The sequence below is a fragment of the Triplophysa dalaica genome, unplaced genomic scaffold (genome assembly GCF_015846415.1).
Source record: "Triplophysa dalaica isolate WHDGS20190420 unplaced genomic scaffold, ASM1584641v1 Contig3, whole genome shotgun sequence".
Lineage (NCBI taxonomy): Eukaryota > Metazoa > Chordata > Actinopteri > Cypriniformes > Nemacheilidae > Triplophysa > Triplophysa dalaica.
Genome location: NW_026622637.1, coordinates 460,231 through 487,500, shown reverse-complemented (window position 1 = coordinate 487,500; position 27,270 = coordinate 460,231). Strand labels below are relative to the sequence as shown.

Here is a 27,270-nt window from a genome sequence, read left to right as displayed (position 1 = left end):
CAGGCGGTGGCCCGGTCTCTTTGGTGACTCAAGATAACCTCGGGCCGATCGCGCGCCGGCGACGACCCATTCGAATGTCTGACCTATCAACTTTCGATGGTACTCTAGGCGCCTACCATGGTGACCACAGGTGACGGGGAATCGGGGTTCGATTCCGGAGAGGGAGCCTGAGAAACGGCTACCACATCCAAGGAAGGCAGCAGGCGCGCAAATCAGCCGGACTTGGAGGAGTCTTGCTTAGACGACTTTGGGGATGTGGTGACGCCGCTGAGCCCGCAGCGAGTTCATTGATCTCTCTCTTGAAAACCCACTTGCCAGAGAGCGGAGTCGGAGATAACTTCAAAGAACCCGTATCGTTAAATGGTCGGTCGAGGCTGAGAGCGATGGCGCGGAATGGAAGTCAGTCCCCGAAGTCTGTAGGCATGCAACTCTGCCGCAGTTTGATCTGCTGGGGCGATCTTTGAGAGGGCTATGTAGTCAAGAAGAAACGCTCTAAGCAACAGGCCTACCGTGATAGTGCCGTGCAGATACAGAGCAAGAGGTCTGGAGGGGCCTAGGTTTCCATCTGCCCTCTTCCTCCTGAACCGCAAGAGGTGACACTATGACCGGGACAGGTTGTTCAATAAATAACTGTCTGGATACAGGCGGTTGTGCTTTGGCAGACGCTTCTATCCAATGATTGTTGGTGGAAACCCATCCCGGATGGTAGGTCGCCCGGTTAAACAAGCTACCATGGAGAAGCGTAGGGGTTGCGCGACTTCATTAGAGCCAGACCCCCTCCGTGCCCCCCTGGCTAGGGTACACGGTGCTGACGGTGGCCAAGGCGTTAACAACAATGGGATTGACGGACGATTAAGAGAGTGCTCGGTGGTTCTCACGCGCGTTAGGGAGAGTGACATCGCGATGATGGGAACCCAGACTACTCATAACGACCAACCCGGAACAAGTGGGGATGCTCGAGAAGCCGCTGCGACAGTGCAAACTGTCGATGAGTGGGAGGATGACTCTGCCATGGTCATTGCTCCGGCAGCCCAGGTCACAGCAACTGGGCTGGTGATCCGAATGCCTTACGAGGCACACAGGTGCGCAATATGTGGAGTATCGATGGGGACACTGGTACAACTGAGGAGGCATACCAAAGTAGTGCATAGCGGTGTCTTGGTAAGATATATGTCTATCTCGTGCGGGAAAACGGCCCCCAACCATCATGCGATCGCTTTCCACGTCCCTAAATGCAGGGGCCATCAGGTGGCGAGGCCCCCGGGCCCCGTCCAATGTGAAGCTTGCGATGCCACGTTCGGTACCAAGAGGGGCCTCAGTATCCACGAGATGCATGTCCACCCCGCTGTGCGCAACCGGAAACGGATTGCGTCGCTGATGGCGACACTTGGCCCCATTGGGGAGGCGGTGGAGGCAGGAACTACGCGGGCCTCGTTGGTAGGTGACCCAGACGCTTCGACTAGTTCGAGGCGCATGCGAGTAAATGTCTCTATGGATGGTGGAGTTATGCCACTCGAGCCTGTTGCGAGTTCGTCGGTCCCTCACACAACAACCTCCCGGTCAGAGAGCGGGCTCAAGGTACGTCTCCGAGAGCTCGTTCGCGAAATGATCGATGCGTTGGAGGGCGACGACGCGGACAACATCCCAGTCCTAAAAGCTTGGTTGGAAGGCAGCGACCAGTTACCTGCAATGGTCGAGGCAGCAACCTCCTCACTGCTTCAGGGGTTGACTCCTGAAGCAAGAAATGGCTCAGCACCCTCTCGCCGCAAAAGAGGTCGTGTTCCCCATAGTGTTCTGCGTAGACGGCGTAAGGGCCAGCTTCGGAAGGAAGTCTACAGCAGGTGTCAGCACTTGTATCAAACTGACCCGGCCCGCCTGGCGGGGGAGATCCTGGACGGAGCGGTTCCGATGAGGTGCCAGATCCCCCTGCATATATACCCCCTGGTATTCAGGGCGTACAAGAGCAAGTGGGAAGAAAAAACATCTTTCCGCGGGCTGGGTCATTTCAGGGCGGGGGAACACGCGGACAACGATCTCCTGGCTGGGCTCATTTCGGAAGAGGAGGTGCTGCTCTGCCTTCGACAAGTGGCAAAGAATTCCGCCCCGGGTCCAGATGGTATCGGTAAGCAGGATTTGCTTGAATGGGACCCTGAGGGTGAGGCCCTCACACGTATGTTCAACATGTGGTGGGTCACCGGAATCATTCCTACACGCCTGAAGAGTTGTCGAACGATACTGCTACCCAAATCAGTGGATCCTTGGCTGGCGAGGGAGATCGGAAACTGGAGGCCGATCACCATTGGATCAATGATTTTACGGGTATTTACTAGGATCCTGTCGAAGCGACTGGCTCCGGCCTGTCCGCTCCACCCTAGTCAGAGGGGGTTCCGTCCTACCCCCGGATGTTCTGAAAACATCGAGGTCCTCCGGGGCCTGATCCGTCACTGCAAGACCGAGTGTAGCAGCCCACTCGCAGTGGTGTCGATTGACTTCGCTCAGGCTTTTGACTCGGTTTCCCATGAGCATCTGCTCGCAGCGCTCGGAATGGTTAAGGTGGACCTACACATGGTAGAGATGATCCAGCAACTCTACACGAATCTTTCAGGTACCTCGGGGCCCAATGCAATCCTTGGGTTGGGATTGTTAAGCCGGATCAGGCCAGTATTCTTGACAAGTGGGTGAGACGTCTGGCGGCGTCTCCACTTAAACCATCTCAGAAAGTGACACTACTGAACCGGCACGCGATACCCCGACTCCACTACCTGGCCGATCATGCCGAGCTCGGATTGGCCGCTCTAAACCGCTTGGACAGGATCATCAAGGGCGCCGTGAAGGAATGGTTGCACCTTCCACGGTCAACTTGTGATGGGTTATTATATGCAAGGAACCGGGATGGTGGCCTGGGGATCTGCAAACTCGCCCGACAAACCCCGGCAAACCAAGCGAGAAGATGGTTACGATTGTCTATATCCTCAAACGAAGTGGTGAAAGCGTTGGCTACCAGCGACTGGGCGAAGGATCATTTCAGGCAATTGTGGCGGAGGGCAGGGGGGGGCGATGTTGAGATTCCACAGTTGGGACTGTGGAATGTGAACGCAAATGGAGACGAGCCCTGCCCGCTGACGCCTGCCTGCCCGTGGCCATGTGATTGGAGGGCCGATGAATTCCGTAGGTGGACAGAGCTGCCTGTTCAGGGCAGGGGAATTGCCAAACTTAAAGGTTGCCGGGCAAGCAACAATTGGCTGAGAATGCACAAGGGTTTCACCGAGCGCTGCTTCATTGCGGCGCTGCAGGTGAGAGCGAACGTGTACCCCACAGCGGAATCCATAGTCCGAGGAAGGCCCAAGACAACAACAGCCTCATGCAGACTCTGTTCGGCGCGGTTGGAATCGGTTTCTCACATTCTCGGACAGTGTCCCCGAATGCAATCTATGCGGATATTGAGGCGCCACAAGATCTGTCGTCTCCTGGCGACCGAGGCTGAAGGCCTGGGATGGGAGGTCCGCCGAGAATGGCCGTTCGAGACTGCTGGCGGAGAGTCACGGCGGTTGGACTTGGTGCTCATTCGAGGTTTGGAAGCTCTGGTCATTGATGCCACGGTGCGGTTCGAGTCCGACCCGAACACGCTCCGTGGTGCGGCAAATGAGAAGGTTCGATACTACAGCCCCCACAAAAAGTTTATCGCCCGGACGCTGGAAACCTACGATCACTCTCTCCCACCCGCTTATCCTCAGCAGTCTCTGCCACTCTCCCACCCCCTAAACAGTTCTCTCTCCTTGATGCTAACACTGCCACCCACACCCTTTGCTCCTCACTAACCTCCTGCTTAGACATCTTATGCCCTCTTCGATCTAGGCCATCTCGTGCATCTCCTTCCGCCCCCTGGTTATCTGATGTTCTCCATGAACATCGTGCCTCTCTCAGGTCTGCTGAGAGAAGGTGGCGCAAATCAAAAGAACAAACCGACCTCTCTCTTTATCAGTCTATACTCTCTTCCTTCTCTGCGGATGTCTAATCTGCGAAAACCCAGTACTACCATGCTAAAATCAATAACTCTCTTGACCCTCGTACTCTCTTTGAAACCTTTTCTGCTCTTCTTTGCCCGCCTACCCCCTCACCTCCATCAGACTTTACAGCTGACGATTTTGCGTCGTTCTTTGTACTGAAAACGACCACAATCAGTAATCAATTCTCTGTGCCACCACCTCTTGACTACGCCCAATCCCCAGACACATGCTTGCTCCCATCGTTCTCTCTCGTATCTGAAGAGGACGTTTCCAAGGTCATTTCTTCTAACAACCCGACTACGAGCCCCCTAGATCCCATCCCGAATCATCTCCTCCAGGCCATTTCCCCATCGGTTGTTCCCTCTCTGACCTACATTATCAACTCGTCTCTCACCACTAGTACATTTCCTACACTCTTCAAAGAGGCCTGTATTACCCCACTACTAAAAAAACCTACTCTTAATCCTGCACTGCTAGAAAACTACAGACCGGTATCCCTCCTCCCCTTCGTTGCAAAAACTTTAGAACGTGTTGTATGTAACCAGCTCTCATCCTTTCTCGCCCAGAACAACCTCCTAGACCGTAACCAATCTGGTTTCAAGAGCGGTCATTCCACTGAAACTGCGCTGCTCTCTGTCATTGAAGCCCTGAGACTGGAAAGAGCTTCCTCTAACTTATCCGTTCTCATCCGACTGGATCTACCTGCCGCCTTTGACACCGTTAACAATCACATCCTCCCGTCCACCCTCAAGACTATGGGGGTCTCCTGAATGGTGCTACAATGGTTCGGGTCTTACCTCTCGGGTAGGTCCTTTAGAGTATCTTGGAGAGGTGAGGTTTCTGAGTCCCAACATCTCGACACAGGTGTGCCTCAGGTCTCAGTGCTTGGTCCGTTGCTATTCTCTGTATACATATCATCCCTAGGCTCCGTCATCCGGAAACATGGCTTCTTCTATCACTGCTAGGGATGCGTACCGAAACTCTTTACTTTATCGGTCTCGGGGCTAAATTATAAAAGACCGAAGTATCGATAAGCTCTGACGTTAACGGTTCTGCTGTCGGTACTTGAGAAATTAAGAAAAACATTTACTATTTCTTATTGCTAAATAAACGTTAACTAGCATATTTTAATTGACCAACCATGTCTAATTTGCGATATTATTAAATACATTTACCAGCATTTTTGTTATTCGCAATCTCGCACGCGAAATGTCCGTCTGTACCACACTACACAGAGCTTGCGCGCACACTACAAAGAGCTCGCGCTTAGAGTGACGATTGCGGAGAGAATCAAACGGTCTAAAGCAGTGGTGTCCAAAGTCAGGCCCGCGGGCCAATCACGGCCCGTGGATGAATTTGAAACGGCCCGCAGCGTCTCTGTTAATTTTTTTAAGGCGGCCCGAAAATCAAATCATTCCAATTTTACAATGTCAGCAGAAGTTGGCAGCACTAGATTTTAGGGCCAATTGTTGTGAGAGGCCGAGTGAGTGGCAGTTTAACCGTTAGGATACCACAATGGTCACGTATAAAAAAACGCAAAGTTTGTAAGGAGGGCCGCCAGTTAAATAAGCGCTGGAAAGCGGAGTATTTTTTTCACAGAGAGTCCAAATAATTGCATTTGCCTAATATGGAATGAGACTGTATCGGTAATGAAAGAATACAACGTGAAGAGGCATTCCGAGTCATAGTACGCAAACTCATATCAGAGATTCTCCGGCAGCGAACGATAGGATCAAATTAAACAGCTTGAAGCCTCTCTAGTTGCCCAGCAGCGATTATTTATCAGGGCAAAGGAGTCCAATGAAAACATTCCCAAAGCAAGCTACGAGGTGATAATCGTTATAAACGTGGAAAACCTTTCGCTGAGGGTGAGTTTGTTCAAGAATGTGTAATGAAAATTGCAGAAAACATCTGTCTAGACAAGAAGCAAGAGTTTGCGAATCTTTGCCTTGCTCGCAACACTATCGCACGGAGAATTGAAGAAATATAATCGGACATCAAAAGACAGGTGACAGAACGCGGGCATAATTTCGATCATTTTTCTTTGGCATGTGGTGAGAGTGTTGATATTTCAGACACAGATCGCAGTTCCATCCGTCGCAATGATTTGTTCAGTTTTCAGCTGATGATTGTTACAGTGTAAGTGTTACCTGTTTACCGAATTCTTAAAATGTATTCTTTTCTAGTGTCACTTAACTCGAGTTTAGCATTTTCATCAGTATATTTCATCCATATTTTACATTAATGCAGATTACATAATTGTTTAAAACCTCTGATGCTTTGTTGAGTTTTCAGGTAATTGTTTCTAATTATAATAATCTATAATTTTTCTTACTTGTCACAATTCGTTGAGATATAACTTTCTCTTTACACATTGTAAACATTTTGTTATAAATCAGATTGTAATTGATTAAACCCTGATGTTTGTAGGCCTATCATCCCTCCATTGAGGTGTTGAATTTGAAAGTGACTGTTAAAATGTTGCCTTTAACTGCTATAGTGTCACACTTCGTTTGAGCTATACTTTTCTTACATTCTTTTTCATACATAAGTTTTGTTTTTGTATGTTCTCAGACCTAAAAAATAAATTATTGTTAATTTAGAGTTGCATTTTATTATAATGACCATGACTAGCATAACAATGAAAATGCACGAAAGCATTAAAAAATAAAAGTACACGGCCCCTCATGTGTATTGACAACATGCAATCTGGCCCCCTTTAGAAAAAGTTTGGACAGCCCTGGTCTAAAGTCTGGTTACATTTTACTCGAGTGGATGCAGATAATGCTCGTTGCAATAAGTGCAACAAGACTTTTGCTTGTAAGAGCGGCAACACAAGTAATCTGGCTAAACATTTCTCTAAAGTGCATTATGTACAGACTGATAAATGCTAATTTTTTGACTGCCTGCTAGCTAATAGTTCATCATCCACGTCCTCAGGTACGTATGATAGCCTAGCAGTCTTCCGAAATAACACAGACATAAACATTGCATAAGATTTCTTTAAATTAGTATGTAATAATTAATAAACACACATCACATAAAAAATAGCCTTACATATAAATCAGCAGTAGCCTAAATAAATCTTAAACATAAAAAATGCTTTCAGAGTACTGCATTTAAAATGGATGAATAATAATAAATTATGCCTTAGAAATTATAAAGCAGAGCTTACCTAAAAAATTAATTTGTAGCGATGAAATACATAAACTTTTTTGTGTTTGTGTGTTTATACATATTATGTCCCTATTTATCATAAGTACTAAATGCAGAAACACACAAATGAGGGAAATATTTGCTACACTACACACATCATCACAAAAGAGAAGATCTCCAGCCACAACACGTAATTGGAATACCATTTCTTTATTATTATTAAACAAAAACACAAACAAATTTAGGACCACATGCATTTTATTTTAATTCTCTATGAATAATAGGCGGGTATGAGTCATATTTTACCTGCATTAAGATATGTTAGGTCAACGGATGTAAAGAATAAGAATGTTTTAAATAGGGAAAAAAAACTCCAGCTTTAGTTTTGGCTTTCATACAAAAACACAAAAAAAGTACCAATAAGAGTACCGTCAAAGTACCGGATCGTTAAGTGGTATCGATGAAAGTAGTAATACGGTTAAAACATTAACGATACCCATCCCTAATCACTGCTATGCGGATGATACACAACTCTACCTTTCTTTTCGCCCAGACGATCCGACTGTTTCTGCACGCATCTCAGCTTGCCTAGCCGACATCTCACTCTGGATGAATGACCATCACCTGCAGCTGAACCTTTCAAATACAGAACTGCTTGCAATCCCGGCCGATACAAAGACTCATCACAGCCTCTCAACAACTGGGCTCATCAACCATCACATATTCCAGAAAGGCAAGAAACCTAGGAGTGGTGAACTCCTTGAGTCAGCTCAACTTCACAAATCAAGTTGCCAGCACCGCCCGGTCCTGTAGATTCATTCTCTACATATTAGAAAAATGAGACCCCTCCTATCGGAGCATGCTACGCATGTCCTAGTACTGGCTCTGGTCCTGTCCAGACTGGACTACTGCAATTCGCTACTGGTTGGACTTCCATCTGGCACAACCAAACCTCTACAGATGATCCAGAATGCTGCGGCAAGAGTTATCTTTAATGAACCGAAGAGAGCACGTCACTCCTCTATTCATTAAGCTACATTGGCTCCCTATAAAAATCTCTCTCGCGCACCTTCTCCGGATCTGTTCCACCTATGTGGAATGATCTACCTGCTGCTACAAGATCTGCAGATTCTGTAGCCATCTTTAAGAAACGTCTGAAAACGCATCTCTTTGGAGCATTGCTGCTTCAATCATTTGCCTTCTAATTGTAAAAAGTGTATGTCCTAGAGCACCACAAACCAAAATCTTAACTGCTCTTATTGTGAGTGGGTGAATGACAGGCATTCTGTGTAAAGCTCTTTGCTTTAAAAAACTTTTATTATGATTATTCTTATTTATTTTGCTATATCCAGCAGAAATCTTTTCAGAGGAGCTTTTTGCAACACCACCTTCTGCAAAGCCTTGTATGTAGACTTGTTGCAAATACAAATACATAATTTTCACATTTTCATGTCTCGAAAATTGATTTAAAGTGTAACCTTGTGTACATAGTGTAGTAGTGAAAACAATTATTTATTGAAATCTTTCATTAGGTGGTCTGATGAGTCCATTGGATGACCCCAAAATGTCTACACAACAAAGTAGGATATATAATGTAGACAGACCTAACTTTAAATTCAGTTTATTATATGATGTTTTGCAGTAAACTTTCTATGCTGCACTCAGCTACCTTCTACTCATTTCTCAATTCATCAAATATGAAGTGTAAATTATATTTAAAAACAAGCATCGACCACTTACCAATGATTTCTGACTGATTTCTGACATCTATTAGCAATATTGTTTATTAATTAACCATGGATGGAGATATTTTACACTCTATTGGATGAATGAAGAAATTAATGGAAGGTGATGGAGCACTGTATAGGAAGTCAAATGTTCTCTGTTACGAGTACAACAACCATGGCCGCATTAACAATAGGGCTAGGCAGGGCTAAAGCCCCGGGGCCAGAGCAAGGAGGGGGCCCGAGCAAGGAGGGGGCCCGAGCAAGGAGGGGGCCCGTGATTGGCTGTAGAGCAGATTAATTACTACTAGCCATCTGATTGCCAAAGCCTTACCACGCCCCCCACAATTTAGCCCTGTTATTTAATAGCGCTTTGCCATATATTCCATGCACTATCATGGAATCATTCTCATTAATATTATTAAGAAAATTGCGCATTCGCGTTAAGATTGGTCAGGTCGCATGTCAATCAAACCCCCGTGGGCAGCAGGGCACGGTGAATTGAAACATCACGTTTGAATTTGATATTCCAAATCAAATGCATTTGTTTTATATACAACAATTCAGCTTAGGCCTATCAGGCGATGGCTGTCTGCGCCTTATTAGAATATAGCCTACGCATCAACCAATCAATCGCCTCCACTCTTCACTTCATTCTAGACTATTCTTAAAATTGCCACGCAAAAAACAGTCTTCGACAGCTAAAAATGTCATCTTTAATAAAAAATGTGCGAATGGGGCTCAAAAAATTAATTTTTTAAAAGCTAAACAGCAGAGGAAACATGAGCTACTCAGTAAAATCCCAAAACTATCGGGTTATTTTACAAAAGCTGATGATCACGGAGTGGTGGATGTTGGAGCGCATGATAAAGACACAGCGTCATCATCGACCCCACCAATTTCAGGTAACGTTAACTGTTAAGTTTGATTATTAACTTGATGGATGTATGATATTGCTTTTTGTGTTTGATCAAACTATTCGCCTAAAGGGCTGGCAGTGGCGATAGTGCTAATGTGTCCAGTAGAAATATGTCAATTGTGCTGCGCCATCATCATGATGTAAGTTTATAATTTAAACACGTATTTAAGCATTGTGGTATAGATACAAATTATTTTAAACTGCTCAGGCACAATTAGCAGCAGGAGAGGATTGATTTTGTAAATGCTCGTTTTGATACCTTGGTGAACTTGAGACGGTTTTGCACAGCGCACTTGGTCTTAAAGTGACAGAAGCTGCTAATAAAGCTGATGTCGCCATTGTGTCAATAATGTTAATCAAACATCAGAAAGAAAGTAATTTACTGTCCTTGACTGAATCACTTTAGTAAAATAAATAAGAATGGATGTTGAATTTATATATACATAGTTAGTGACCTTAAGTGGTGGGGGGGGCCCTGCAGAAACTCATAGCCCCGGGGCCCAGTGAGCTCTTAATGCGGCCCTGACAACAACACTGAAGTCATATATTTAAATAACCTTTTTTTGTAGATTCTCAACAAACACCACAACTCCTCTCTCCAATTCCTAAACAAAGTAAAGAAAAAGATTCCAATTTAATAATGATGCTTTAATCATTAAAAGGAAGTATAAGTAGTTATGATTGTAGTGTACCAACAAGATAACTAAATACCAGTTCAAGACATCAGACACCTTCAGAGTAGCCTTAAGTTTCAGACTGGTATTTCATCCATTGCTCTTTTAAATTTGAATACATGTTGCTTTCTTTGACTATAAAGGCACTCCACGGTCTCTGGACTCCACAAGAATTGAAAAGCCAAAAAGTAAGATGTGCTTTGATTGTTATTTCTTGACTCTAAATATCCTCCAGTAATAAATTGCATTCACTTGAGAAATTAAAGAGAATGCATTATTTCAGAACAATAGAGCTCTGTATTCCTAAATTCATGACTTCTCTTTAATTCACAAAAACAGAGCAGTTTTATTTTTTCTTAGGTTAATGCAATACAACCTTTATGTATATCTTATACAAATATGCTTTTATCAGGGACTAAGCAGGCATCCAGGGGTCGGTTCTTATAATTACCAACACGCACCTCAACCCCAGGTAATGGAATAAACAAAACTGATAAGTCACACCACAGCATCAAAGATTTATTTTTTTGAGGGGTGATATAGTAAAATAAAATAACAAGTCTTTGTAACATGACAGTTACCAAGACTAAGCACCAATCAGCAAGGACTCCTCAAGGCAGAAACTCTAAAGGTTTAGTATGAATATACTTAAGAGCTGAGCTTATGCCCGTTAATCAGTTAAAATAACCTATTTAACATATTACTTTTAATGTGTCAATGTTTCTAAAATAGGGGTGGTGTCCCAATGTAATAGGAGAATCATGCTTTTTTTTGCATATTAGTTACATGCGTTTGCTTTTTTTTACAGTAAAGCAAGACAAGTACCCAATGACAGACAAAAGAAAGTATCAATAGATTGTTATTAGAATATTTTTCTTGATTTTCTTGAATCGGGAACGTGGGAGTAAATAAAGGATTTCTATTTTATCTTTTACCTTCTGGTTTACAGCTGGACACAGTTCTTCTCCTTGTTGTCCACTATAGATGAGGAGGCAGAGATTTGTGATCAATACATCAATAACAAACAGTTTGCATGTAAATTTGGAGTCGTCATACCTCAGTATTGTGGTGCTATTTTGTATGTTATTTGAAATGAACAGAATGCCTTTGTTGCATTTAGGATTCCAAAGAAAAGTGTTGACACAGCTTATAGAAATTAAAGAAGAAGTGAGAAGAATTTGTAAAAATGTGGAACCATACACTGTGTTCCACCTATCTTCCTGAGGAGGAGTTCCAGTACCTAGAAAGGCAGTTGGAAAGTGAGAATACCCAGGCAGCAATGGTAAAAAACAAAACAAAAAGACCCCAAAGCAACCTTTCCTCACTAAAAAGCTCATCCTTGACCAAGTCTAGAATTCATTCCAACTACAATATTGAACTTATAGTATGCAACAAGCCTTTGTTCAGTCATGAGACTATGAGCCAAAAAAACCAATATCATTGTACATTAAGTACATTAAGATTGAGTTGAAACACTCCGAATTGATTGTTTTTGGCAATAATTATAAAAAAATAATTCTTGATTTAAAATTAACAATTATAAAAAGAATCCGGCAATATTACCAAAATATTTTTCATATATATTGAATAAAAACTAAATATTATTTACTGAATATAAAAAAATACATAATTTAAAATGTAATCATTAAAATTATATCTAAGCTAGCCAGTGCGGCACATATCAGCACAAACGAATTGGTTAAAATTTATTTATATGGGGTGCAACTTCACGGAGGTAAACAAATTTACTAAATCATGTTTATATAATGTAAAATATAATTTCCCATCAACAATATAATACTTGTTATAAAATATTCGCAATACAATTTAACAAATTCATATTTTTTTATATCGCTTTTCATGCAATACCAGTCATTAAAGTTATGGTTGAGGCAAATATTTTAATTGTGTCGTCATTCTCTCACCCTCAAGATGATCCAAACCAGTATACATTTATTTGTTCTGCTGTACTACTATTATGAAGGATGTTGGTAACCAAACAGGTCTCGACCACCATGGACTATATAGTGGAAAAAAATACTATCACTGTGAATGCTGGGCGAGATCTGTTTGGTTACTGACATTCTTTCAAATACCTTCCTTTGAGTACAGCAGAACAAAGAAATGTATACAGGTTTGGATCAATTTGAGGGTTAGTGTATGATGACAGAATTGTCATTATTCCCTGAACTATACCATCCACATTACAATTGTAACATTAACATTTTAAAGCATTAATTATTCCTTATACAAACGAATGCGATGTATAACGCAAAAACATCCAAAAAACATTGTAACAGTTCTACAAAAACCTGTTAAGTGACTACAAATATCTTGCTCCTACATACGAAACATCATCAATCATATAAAGGTCAAGTGCCGTGTAGTCCAGTTCATCTCCTAGCATAATACAAAACCAGACCTTGTCATATGAAACACTTGAAAGGCATGAAAATGAGAATCAAACAAATGTGAAAGCACAAGTTTTCCACACAGTATCAACAATGTGTCTATGTTGAAAACATAGTTAACCTGAAAGAATATTGGAACTTCCTCTGTATGCACAACAGACTCGTTTTTGCAAAAGAAACGCTGACATTCATCAAGTGCGCGGCAGATAGAAAAATGAGGCTAATGAGGATGAATCAAGCCTATATGTTAAATTAGTTTTACTGCAGTAAAATGTGGATGTGAAGACTTTGGACAAGCATAAGGCCGTGGCATGCTCTGAGTCTAGGACAAAAGATGAATAATCCGGACAACAGCAGTTTCCAATGAATTGTCACCAAGTGTCGCTACCTTCAACACATGCCTCTGGAGAAAGAGCAGGGTATTCCTGTTGTGCAAAAAATAGGCACTAAAAGCAGAAAGAACTCTATCCTCGACCCCAACTGCTTGCCAAATTTCGGATTCCCTCAATTTTCACAGCGCTGAATATTCTCTTCTCACTGAAGACCTGTTTCCAGTCATACGTTCCAAAAATCTGTCAAGTGGGATATGGTCTAGCTGGTTCATCATGAACAAAAAGAAGAAAATCAGTTTTAGAAAAGTGTGAAGTAAATCTTAAAAGACAGAAACTCATAATAATAATAATAATAAGGAACATTTTTTGTACCATTGTGTACCTTTTTTCAGAGAGTGTGGTAATAATCTACTATAGCATTTATCGTAGTACAGTGTTTTTCAACTCCAGTCCTCAGACCCTTCTCCCAAAATGTTTAGGTGTCTCCCTATTTAAAACACCCGATTAAACTCGGCAGCTCTTTAGTGCCTTAATAGGCCATTTTCACAATGACTTCACTTAACTTCTGCCTCTTCGTAAATCATCATGTTATGTTGTTATGTTATGATAACAACCGTCTGGTAATAAACAACAAGAAAAGAAGGCCATGGCTGTGTGACAGATAAGAGCGAATGTGTACCTAACTGCTGAATCTGACTCGCAGGCAGGCCCAAAACAACAGCCTTATGCAAGCTCTGTTCCTCGAGATTGGATCAGTCTCCCACATCCTGGGGCAGTGCCCTGGGGTGCAGTCAATGAGGATTCTGAGGCCCCACAAGATCTGTCGTGAAGGCCTCGGATGGGAGGTCCACTGGGAATGGACGTTTCAAAATCTGAAAACTCAAAATCTTAAGAAAATGTTTGACTTGAGCATAAGAATAATGACGTTTCTATCTATTATTTTATGTATTAACAACCAACACATGCAGTAGAAAATATTGACAACACTTGATGTGCAATACAGGACACACTGTATAATCAAACTGTTTTATATCTTAATTCAATAAATAGTGATCACAGGGACATCCAGCCACTGTTTAAATAAAGTGTATCTACTGCACAGCATCCTCGGACACCCTTGCCACTCGGACACCTCTTGCCACTATAATGGGAGAACACAGATTTTTTTCTACTTGAACAAAATGTTTTATTCAGTTTCATTTTAACCAAAAAGAAAAAAATGGCCCAAAAAATGTATGTGGACTTCAGATTTAAACATCTTTAACTCTGATTAATACTTAGTATTTTTATTTATATTAGTACGCTTTTAAGGACCATGAAAACCATGTTAATAAGGTTCATGGCCTCATTATTTACATAACTAGTCATATTGTATATCATTGGTTACCTTTAGATCAAACTGACACTAAAAGATGATGGATTTATACTATATACAGATTTATTGGTGTGCATGTTTTACTATTGCAAGCCTGAACCTTCTGTGATGTTTGATTATGTCAATGCTTACACTGATGCTCTGCTGAAGAGAAACCTAACAAATCTTTTGTGTTTTTCTCATGCATTGCACCATGTAACCACTAATACCACTCAAGTGTTTACAGATACACACCAAAATGCTCAATTATTGTTAATGGCTGTTTGTGATGAATTGAGATTAAATGGCACCACATCTGAAGGCCAGAGGGCGCTCTCACGCAGAAACTCCAAATAATCACCAAAGGCTCAAAGAATAACGATTTACACACGTACGGTACGTTCCCCTGATATATTGCGCCTCGAGAAAGGGGACACCATACAAAATTTCACTCCAAATAAAGAGATGATGTTGTTTGTGTTGCTTCTTTAGCGAATTAAATTATAAACGCACAGATTAGGAGATACACGTGAGTTTTCCCTCCAGAGTTTACGCAACATGAGCTCTACTCTTTAAAGGGAGTAGGGCATAGGGATGATCCTTTCAGAATTTAACGTAGGGGTAGTTCCAGGAAATGCCAAAGGGAATATTTTATTCCTGGTCTTTAAACCTTTTCAGGCATTTTTTAGATAAATTATATTTATTATGATGTTTGATCATTATATCAGTGTTGCTTTTTGAAATGCACGCTCCCCCTTTGCCCTTTAGACGAGGCTCATGTTCATAACTGTAACCTTGAGGGATAAACTCATTTAAAGTTATTAAAAGCAGAGGAGGTGATCCTATCCAGAAACAGTTTTTGTCACGCTTGTTGTAAATCCCTTTAAATCCTGATTTCAATCAATAAGTAAGGTGGACCAATGACAATATTATTCTATATCGTCTGTGAAAGGTGTACGACCAAGATAACGTTTGCAAGAATAGGTCTTGGGCAGCTACGGGAGGCAAGGGTTTCAAAGATGACGCCATGTTGACTTCATGTTATGATTAGATTTTGATGGGTTTTGATTATGTTGTGGACCTTTATGAATCATTAACCACTGTGTAATGGGAACTATGCTGCATCTAACCCCATTAAAAGCAGCTGTTTATGCTATTGTAGTAAAGTCATTTATTTTGTACTGTAACATGTTCTCACTGGTGAATTAGACATGATTTTATTGGAATTGATCCAAGATCTTCTGGTTTGTGTACGTTCATGTGTTTTGGAGGAGTTGCTTTGGACAGTGATTTGCATGGAGAGTGAGATCAGGATTTCAGTGCTAACAGGTAAAGTTAACACTATCAAATCACCCATCAGATATACCATTTAGACTATGTTCCATATTTCAAGACTGGAGATCAGCCCCAGTTCAAGAAGGATGAAGACAGTCTCTTTTCAACAGGTCAGGTCTGCCCCAGAAACTCTTCCAATTAGATTTAAAACTTATATTATTCCCATTCACTATTTGTAAACCCTCAAAATGGTGAAACCTTGCAACTGTCATTACTAACCCACTGCCCAGATGTTTTGTGACATCACTGAAATAACCAAATTGCTACAATTACTTTCTAAAGTTGTGAGTATTCTGAGACAGAGGAACAACTTATAAATTCTGGTTGAATAATGTGCTCTCTGAAGAACCAGACATGTGCTATGAGGTGTCCTTATAAAGCTTCAATCTAATAGTGTTTGTATGAGACACAGCTGCTCTCCAATGTCCAGTTTAATGAGTACATTGATGTGTGATGTCATCAGTTCTTCCTTCACCAATGAGAACACATAAGATCTGATGATGATGATGATGATGAGCAGCAGCTGTACACAATCAAAAGCTCTTGTACTTCAGCACTTAAATACACTGACTCAACACTTATACTCCTCTTCTAGTCATTTTACAATTGTTTATAATGCCATCCTGATATAAGAGAAACCTACCACACAAATCATGAAAATGTACAATTTAATGAGCCAAGCCTGTATATCTGCCAACCATGCCATAAGAGACTCAAGACCCGGAGAGTTGCGTTTAACAGGCAGACAAATTTGGGTGTCCTCATAACAATACAAAATAGCTCATGTTCTCTAAAACTTGATCCAAGTTGGAGCATTTAGAGAGAAAAGCGCAAAGGAGCCAGAATCAAACTTTGGGGAACTCCATATGGCAAAAAAAGCCTTGAGTATTGTTCACCCATATTGACAGAAAAACTTCTAATTGTAAATAATTATTTAAACCAATTTAAAGCTCCCGCTATTATACCAACACAGTGTTCTAAAGGAAATAGCCATTTTTCAAATCTCGTGACCCATAGGTGGCACTGTTCCCCATTTTAGCAAGGACACCCAGTCCAAGGTGTTGAAGCATTATGTTTGAAATACGGCCTAAGATCCATTTTTGGGTAAACTTTGAAAAGTTTGCGGCGTCTTAACTTTAATACAAAGTGAAAATCTTTGCTCTTTGACTAGGTCACTCATTTACCCCTCTAGCATTTCTAGGATCCCCTCAGGTACCTGTGCATGACTGGTTGAAGTTCACATGGTGTCATACAGACAGTGTAGAAGATTGTTGGCCTCGTCTGAATTCTTTTGCTGGTTGATCCTTGTGACTCCAACACACACCTGAGCACTGCTACACACGGTGTAATGGAGCGCAGAGGATTCTGCTTTGCTCATTTCATGCCTTATCTCATAAAGTGGTTTCAGGGTCTCTGACAGGGCGGCTGCCACATCCCACTCATCCACAGTTGGCCCTTGGTCACTGGAACAGGCAGTAATTGCTCTTTTTTGCTCCAGGATCCTCAGAAGCATGTGTAGTGTGGAGTTTCATCTGGTTGCCTAACTGGAATGTGAATGCTGAGGGACACCAACCTCCTTTTGAATAACGGAGAGCCGTTGCTGTGCAATGACTGAGTGGTTTAAGTGTGTGGCTATTCTTTTGCGTTTGGCCAGTATGTCCCTCACCACCACTGGGAGCTGAGGCCATCATTAATGATTCGTTGAAGTTGTAGTATGTTTCGGGAAAACTATGAGTTTAAGCACAGTAAAATACCTATAATTAATGGGGATTAACCAAACCTATTTTACACACTTTACCCGATTAAGTATGCAACATTAACATAATGATATATTTGAGCTGGAACCAAACTAGTTTGCATGGCATTAGTAGTATAAACATATACTGTGTATCAAAATGTGTGATTCATGTCAAAGGCCTGTCAAGCAAATTAGGTTGTGCTTTGTTATGGCGTGTCAATCTTGTTGTCAGTTGTTTTATGTTCGGTTGTTGGACATGCTCTGTCCTCCTTCCTACCACACACCCCAAACTGTGCTTTCAGCCTGACTGACTTTTCTATCTGATAACATGTGAAAGTCAATTATGTAAATTAGTGAGAGATTAGTAAATGTTTGTGTGTGTCGTTTCCAGGATTTATGACTTTAATCTGATAAAATGAGGAGATTGTTTTAACTGGGTTTTTGGGGTCTGTATTCTTATCAAATGGAACGATAAACTACCTTTTGATTAAAGGATATTCCCTAAAGCCTTGCTCAGTTTGAGGATTCTCACCCAGATTTTACCCCGATTTCCCCTCCAGAGAATCTTTGGAACAAAATCGGGCCCAGAACCGCGATCGGGCCTGAGGTTTGGCCCAGTTTATCATATAATGTGAGGCGTTCACAGATCGAATCTTACACCTCCCGATCTGCTCCAAGAGAAATCTTAGCTGCCCGGATCATATCAAACATGTTTGATATTTAGGATTTTAAATCCGAGTGATGACGTTGGTGTTCCGCCACAGACAATGAGAGACACATCTGCGAGGTGATGGAGACTGACAGACCTTTACAAATGTTGACTGCAACAGCTTGTGCAAGGGTACGTTGTTCAGCGAAGATGGAGGAACATCTTGTCAAATACATGGTCGTCTTTATAATATATCCTCAAAAACATACCAAAAACGCATGGATAAGGAAAAGAGCTGCAGGGAGAAGTCGCATCGGTTTTAAATGCAATTTAACATTTAAAAGTAAGTTAACTACTAACACGCAGCTTGTAGTTTCTTTCAACAGATTGTTATGTGGCTATAGGCACACATATAACATGCGTTTGTGTTTGTTTTTATGCTGTATCTTATCACATTGGCATTGATCTTTATTAACGGCAGCGACAATTGTTTTCTTCCGTTATTTATTAACATTAAACTTAAGCGGTTCGCCCAAACTCCGTCATAACTTCAGCCCTAGTAAAAAAGCATTATAGCACCATCTGCTCAAAATACATTCCCGCGGCTTTGGACTGACAGACAGAGAATCATTGAGAGCGACAAAGACACATTAATCCAGGATTGAATGTTACACAAGAAGAAGATATTATACACCGTGTGTCAAAATGTGATTTATTACCCTAGTTTATGGCCCCCTGCTGTGTTTTATGATTATGACCCCTTTGATCGTGCACCGTTTGTACATTTATGACCCTTTGTTGTTGATCATAAAAGATGTTTGTAATGTCCAGACCTCGCTGCCTCACACCCCCCTTCTTTGCACAAGAGATATGGAATGGTTGGGAATGTTTGGTCAATGGCCTCCTGTGAATAATGTAAAAGATGACTTAAGAAACAAGCACTGAGGTTAATATTTTCCAGATCTAGTTGTTTCACATACCAGCCCCCTGATCATACTAGGGTATTTAAACAATGTTATGAAAAGTTGTATTTTTTTTAAAGTCCCCACTCTACTGGTACAATGGCTGTTCCAAAGGCTCCTAAAGCAGTCCGAAAGGTTATGTGTATTTCGCCGACAAGAGGATCTGTGGAAATAGATAAAAAGCTTACTTATGCATCTAAGAAAAAACCGAGAGTTAGGCTGACAAACTTTCTCCACGAAGACTATGATTTTGTAAAACATGATTTTTCTATGTCTGGCAATCGTGTGGGACGTTATCTATTTGACAAGAAATCGCGCTGCGTCGAGCTCTATAAAGGTGATATTGGAGATGATTTCACATCACAGGACCCCTGTCTGATTTTTCCTGCCAAAGACTGGCCTATATTTTTTAATTATGTTTGGAGAGATTTGAACGACTGTGGTGATGACCCTTTGTACACCGCAGAGTGGGATGGCGTTATTCCTGAAACAAGGTATCGTGTGGTTGGGGACCATAGTAAAAAGCTACCGGATGACAGTGTTTATATTTTTCGATGCAACAACAAGACAAAGCTCCGTGAATATGTCTATCCGATTACACAGTCTGAGCATCACATGCACTATGACTTGATATTTTTGTTTCAGTGAAAAGATGTCTGTATGCTGGACAACATTTTCTCATGCATTGGTAAAGTGTTTAAATGGTGTGATCACTATGAACGATACACTTCCGTTAAAGTTAAATTGTTCCAACCAGAGAGGTGTGTCACCAACTCTAAGGACCGCCTCCTTACCCCACCACTTACTACAGCCATTAATATGGTTTTAGTTTGGTTCACTCGCTACAATCGGTTAACATGACTCAAGAAACTCTGTCAACCACCACTCACGCCATCAACCCCTGGACTGCTCTCTCAATGCCTGACGACAATGCAATACAATTGGACAGCGATTTGTCAGCTTATGACAACAGTTGGTTGGATAAATTTTGTACTGATCTGGGTTATCACAACCTGACCTTCATCACGACCCCGTACGGCAACGCTGGTGCATTAGCAGGAGCCGCAGCCTTTGCGGGTATCGACGCCACAGATGGATGTATTCGATCTGATGTATTCAAGATCATAAAAGCAACTGTCGTGGTACTTCTGGAACATCTTATCAACAAAAAACTAAAAGAACTCCGTATCTGTTGTGAAGTCGACCATCCTAGCCAAATCAGGCACAGCTGTCTGTTTGCACCTGATGCCTAGTTTTATTACATTATCTTTGATGAGCTGTCACGTGGTATCATTAAACCAGAGCTGAAACACATCTTAGCTCAAGCGCTTGCCAAATGTGGTTTAAGGATCCATCCCCTGAGGATTCAGGACACAATTCTGCATGAACTGCGTGACGAGGCCTACATTTTGGAAAAGCTTCATTCCTCAAGCATTTCACATATGTTAGGGGTTGAAGGCTAATCTATTTCCTCTGGGAGATCCAGACTTTGTAAAATCCTATCACACCTCCCCAGAAACTTCGATTTGCTGATCACTAATTTCTTGTATCTGTTCAGTCATAGACAAATGCTCATTTCTACCTCTTACAGAACTCATCTGTTGACAGCTATTTAAATCATCGTCTGGCCGCACTCTTTTACCAGCCATTTCTAAAAATAGTATTTTTCGTTAGACAGATTCTCCTCTGATTACACAATAAAATAATCGAACACACATAAAAGAATACCCCTTCCCGTTCTAATGCAAAAGCTCTCTGGAAAGTGATAAATCAGAAACCGCAAATAGCTCATCAAAAACAGTTTAAAATACACAAAATACAAATTAAATCCTCCAACAAATAGTAGCTCAACTACACAGTTAAAATACACCTTAATTCCTGCAAAATAAAACAGTATCTCAAGAAAAGCATTTAAAATACACCTTAAATCCTGAAAAATAAAACTGTAGCTCAAATACACAAAATACACATTAACTCCAGAAAAATAAAACCGAAGCTCAAGTACACAAAATACACATTAGACACACAAAAGCATCTCAAGAAACACTGTTTAAATACACCTTAATTCAAACAAAAAAAGTATCTCAAGAAAAGCAGTTTAAAATACTAAATAGATGTTAATTCCAAACAACAACGGCTCAGGAACACCGTTTTAATATAAACCTTAATTAAAAATTACCAATGTGTGAAATAGCGCGATTAACATTAGCCGATAATCTTATCGTTAGTTGTTTTTGGCTTCGTTCATTTTCATGGCTCTGTACAATCCGCTGTAATGTCCCTTGAAGATTCTCTGTACGATCCAACAGTCGCCTGTTTAACGCACCTTGCTCCGCTGAACTCGATAATAAAGTGTCAATGCATCCATACATTCTTCTCGTGAGTTCACTGTGGAAGTTCAGGCTTTCTTGTAGCTGGCGACATTTTTCACTTATCTCCAACATCAACTCATGGTTAAAGTGATACTGGTTGGATGGTAAATCCAAAGATGATTTCACCGGAACAGTTATACCCTCCGTAGTAGGTGCCCCTTGAACCCCGGAAGAAGTTACGACTTCGCTGTTGTTTGTTAAAAGGACCTCCGAGAACTCTGCCAAAACTCAGTTCATCTTCCGTGTAGAAATCTTTTTAGACGCAGTACAAAAATATAGAAACATATCAGTACTCCATGAACATATTTACAAATCAGAAATAAAAATAGCTACAGATTCACACTTACCAACCGGTTGACTACCTTGTGGGGGAACATTTTGTTTCGGTATTGGAGGATCCGCTGGTATCGAATTTATAGCGACACGTCTGCGTTTACGACTTAGCCTGTTAACCGGACTCGAAGAAATTGAGGGTGTTGTTGAAGTCGCAAATCCGGGTTGTGAGACAAATGCTACATTATCAACCCAGGGAAAATAAAAATAAAAACACACGATAGTACGCTTTTATGTTTTTTTCAAAACTGAATTTAGACAATATCTTTTTTCAGAAAAAGAGATGTTACATAAAGTTTACCTTGCAAGTCGCTGTATGCAGCACTTGTTTGAGGTGCATCAGTAATCACATCAGCATTTACTATATTGAAATAAAATATAACAAATTTAATCTCGCCACAGGTACACACGTAAAAAAGAATACGGTGTTATTCTGAAAATAAACATAGCATACCTTGCAAATTGCTATTAGCAGTGTCGCTTTTAGCTGCAGCAGTAATCAATTCAGAATTTACTATATAGAATTAAAAAATAAACCAAATATAAATCTACCAATTTGAAAATAATTGTAAATCGAGATGAAATAATACTCACAAAGCAGATCAATTTGGTCAAATGCCGTTTCCGTGTATCCTGCATCGTACACAGGGATTATTTAAATCCTGTTAAACGTTAAAGTTAAACAAATAAGTATATTTAACAACGAAGCTACCTCAATAAATGTAACTTTACCTACCAACTAGATTCGAAGCCATTGTTTAAAAACACGTGAAGAGTAGCGTCTTCGTCCGTCTGATGTTACAATATATTCTAAAAGTGTGCGAAGGCCTGTTGAATGGAGGCAGTGATTACCGCCCCCTGATGTGCTTTGTTAATTTGCATGAAAAACAAGAACCTCCCTAATTTACTTTCTGACTTTTAATCGTAAAAACTAATTGTCAACCGTTGCACTAAATGCATGGTGGCCACAAGGGGGCAGTAGAATATTAACCATGAAAAAAAAACATTTGGTTTAATTAATCTTTGATTTAACCCATGGACACTAACTTTTGCCAGAGCTCATTTATCGCTAAACAGACATATCGCATTGTGACCCATTCTTACATGAACAGGAATAAAACATGTCGGGGCATATCCGTTAATTAAAAAGTTATAGTTTATGGCAAATTGCTAAATAACTCAAAGTCTCAAACACTTTTTCTAGATTATGTCGAAACCTTAAACATATTATTGTGTCAAGAGTCAGGGCACATTGCCAAACTGGTAGGGGTTAGAAATATAGAAGATAACCCGCAGGAGCCATAAAAAAAAGTATTTGATCAGCATGTCAGAGAAACCAGAACCAGGAACCAGAAAAAAACAATCATCTGATTAACAATCATAAAAACACACATTATAAACTTTCTTTGGGACATCTTGATAAGGAAAACATTCCTAGACTTCACACCCGCTGTTAGTCTAGCTGTAAGAAACCAACATTTTGTCAGATGGTGTCATATAGACAGGACATGAGAACAAACAACTTTTTATAAAGATTTTTAAACTGCTCTAAGGAGAAACATCACACACATAACACAATTTAAACTCTCTCTCTCTCTAATTTACAAAGCACACACATCAGACTGTTTTCACATCATGTTTTGCTTGTTAAAAGATCTAGTGTGAAAACATCGTCTTGCTTTTGTGGATGGGAGTGGGGTGCTCAGGTAACGAGGGAACAAAGAAACGCACAAACATTAGCCGGTAGTTAATTTCCATTTGAACATCTGAATGCAACGACTCACCCTACAAACAAAGGTATGTTCTTCTTTAAAAACTTCAAAAGCTGACTATTACATCATTTCATTTAAACTCTATTTATTTATTTTATTTAACATCAGACTTCTATGTTCTTTAACTCCTCTTTTAATACTTTCATTCACAGGAGGTCATAGACCAAACATTCTCAAACATTCCTTATCTCTTCTGCAAAGAAGGGGGTGTGAGGCAGCGAGGTCTGGACATTACAAACATCTTTATGATCAACAACAAAGGGTCATAAATGTACACACGGTGCACGATCAAAGGGGTCATAATCATAAAACACACCAGGGGACCAAAAATTATGAGTAATTAACCACGTTTTGACACACGGTGTATCATATTTTCTTCTCACCCCAGTTACTTCAAATGAAGTACCTTCTGCTTTCACTGATGCTCCAAGTTTCTTGAAATGTGTGCACAGAGACCTCATGTCATGATGGAAAACCACTACACTGTTTCCCTCACATGCAAGTGTGCCATCAGAATTCCTTGAGTGTGGATTGAACACTGCGGTACCAGGAGCCTTTAAGAGAGCCTGCTGTATATTCACCAAACATGCATCAAAACTCTGAAATGCTTGAGTCTTTATCAACAGACATGAAAACATCACGCAGAGATTTGTCATACTTGTGAACACCAAAGACCCCAGATATGGTTGTACCATAGTTTATTGAAAAAGGACAATCATTCAGTGTATGTGTCTTAGGCAGCTCCTCCACATGTATGTATCCATTGATGTCATCACTGATGTTTCCTGCACGGTTCATATCTGAATAAAACTGGTCCCCATTCGTTAAGACAGAATTAATGTCACTGGTGCTCCACTGCAACACATTTTTCATTTTACACATCAGGATTGCAGTAAAACTGTTAACATCACATTGCTTGCCATAATTGACAAAACGAGCATCTCCTTGATGGAAAGAGCAGTTTGGCCCATTGTGATATACACAATGTTCAGTTATTTCTGCCAATTTTTTAAGAGGTGGCAGAGCCTCTACAAGATCAGGATCTATCCGGTCATCCATCCTCTTAGCTACCTGCGAGCGTAGGCTCTTCTTGGTACCAGGCATTCTGCACACAAAAACGTTACATAACACATTACTGCAAACTAATTAACAAATACAATGCAATATTAAATATTAGTAACTTACGTTTTTTATATTACAATAAAATTCAATAAAAAAATTGTTTATGACTCTGTTTCATTTGGCCTTGAGCAGATATTATTTTCACAAGCATCAATTTAAAGTGTTAAATGTTTTGATGATTAACTACATTATTGAACTGATAGAATAAAAAATGATTGCTACCTGGCTACAAATCACATGTAAAAATGTAACTGATCATAACATCCATACAGAAGAGTATTAATAGGATACAGATGAAACAATACAATAACATTAACCCTGAATGGAACATACTCTTTAAAAAATTATTATAAAGGATGTAATGAAACCAAACTGTTTTTGACAGATTTTTGCAAAAGTAGTACAATAATGGTTTTATGTAACCTTAATCAAATAAGCATCAATTAGATCCCTTTTCAAAACTACATGGAACAGTTTAATGAACTATTTTTTGTTTAAATATATTTTCATAATGTAACTGAAATGACACAAACCCACAGTTCAAATCTTACCTTAAATCCGTTTTCTGCTAAATAAAAGTGAAAAAATATTAATAAGCCCACACAAAAGTACACTTAACAAATCTCATTTAAAAGATGTTCAACTGGGGAGAGACAGCTCTTTATAAGTAGTCCAACTTCAAAATGAAAATTCAGTCATAGCTTACTATGAAATACCTGAATGACCTTCTTCTGAAAAAATACAAAAGACATGTTTTTGACAGACACACATTTACTTGCATTTTTTACAATACAACTGAATTGAGGGGCTGTGCTGTTTTGTTACAAACATATTCATAACATCTTTTCCGAAGAAGAATAGTCTTACACATTTGGAAGACAAGAGGGTGTATGATGACAAAATTTTCTTTTTGAAGGTGAACTATGCCTTTAATATCAAACTGAGTCAACAAAATTAGATTTTTTTTTTTACGCACCCACATGGTGTTCTATATGTTTAAAGAGCTCCCAGCATATTCAAAAAACAAAAAGATATTTTTATATCATCCGAGAGGTTTCGGGCCTCCTCATATACATGTTGATAGTTTCTGTCAATATCCAGCAAAGTTCTAATCACATTGTTAAGCTGGTTTATACGATTGGTCCATTCACCAACAAGACTACTTTATGTAAACAATAACTCATGCATCATACAGTGTTTGAGTGAGCAACTTGGATGCAGATGCGCCATTGTGCTCTTTGTGACACATGTGAACAGATTCATGCACCATGCAGTGTTCATAGCCCAACTCAAACATGTGAGCAACGTTATGCTGTCATGAACATGAATTGTAGGCTGACAGTGAGAAGAATATGTTCATAAAACTTGTTGTTTTGGTTTCTTTTGCACACCAAGTACTCACCTTGCTTTAAAAAAAAAAAAAACTACAATGATCACATAGACCATTTTAACCATTAAGTTAGTACTTTTATGGACCTTGACATATACTATTACCATTATGTCTCTGAGGAGTACTGAAACCCTCTTGGATGTGATCTGAAAATATGTTTGTGTGCCGAAGATGCTGGGAGTTCTTAAAGATGTTATGAACTGATGTCGTTTAGGCTATTTTCTACACAGGTTTTGAGGCCATCTGTCCTAATAGTGAAAATAAATATTAAGGGAGTCAATGGGGAAAAAGATCTGATCAGTTTCTGACATTTTTCTAGATAGTTTCCTATATAGCAGAACAAGGAAACTTGTGAAGATATGGAAATATATAAGCACTGTCTTTATGTGAACTTTGTGTCTTTTGGCATAATGTTGTGTGCATTTGACAGCTAAATAGCTAATAACATAATATTTATCATCATTTTATTTTTGAAGCATTATTTAGAATTTTGTATGCGTTAAATATGAGTTTTGTCTTCATTTTAGAACAAATATTATTTTTATATTTTTCATTCATTTGATGATATCTCTTCAGAACAACTGGACTAATTCACTACTGGCTGTATTATTGATCTATTAAAAACAAATGTGACATCTTATCTAAAATTGGATGTCAAAGTCTTCTGTAAAACAAAAATGAAAAAGATTTATAATACAATTATGCAAGAAGATTTAGCAACAGTAGTATCATATATATCATGAGCAATGACTTTCTCCATTTTAACATCAAACATACCCCACAAATTAAACGTGTCTGAACGGCCATAAGTCCCACGGACTGGTGGCCTACAGACCTATAAGAACACGGACTAGTAGTTGGCTCTCCGGAGCTACAGAAAAATCAGCAGACGTCGGTTCATTTGCAGCTGTGAGGTGGTGACCTGACCACACTCACAGGCGGGCTCGCTCCAACGTCAGAATCCAAAGAACTTTGTCTGAACGGCTCCCGGTAGCCGGAACGCTGTGAGGCCCGTAGCTC

At 40.4% G+C, this 27,270-nt stretch overlaps 1 protein-coding gene across 1 annotated transcript; it reads left to right on the top strand.

The window, feature by feature from the left end:
* Positions 1-732: 732 nt before the first annotated feature.
* LOC130416951 (uncharacterized) lies at positions 733-14,052 on the top strand. The gene is given in 3 exon segments (XM_056742313.1): positions 733-2,599; positions 2,602-3,650; positions 13,927-14,052. Coding segments are annotated over 3 exon segments (3,042 nt in total).
* The last annotated feature ends 13,218 nt before the right edge of the window (positions 14,053-27,270 follow it).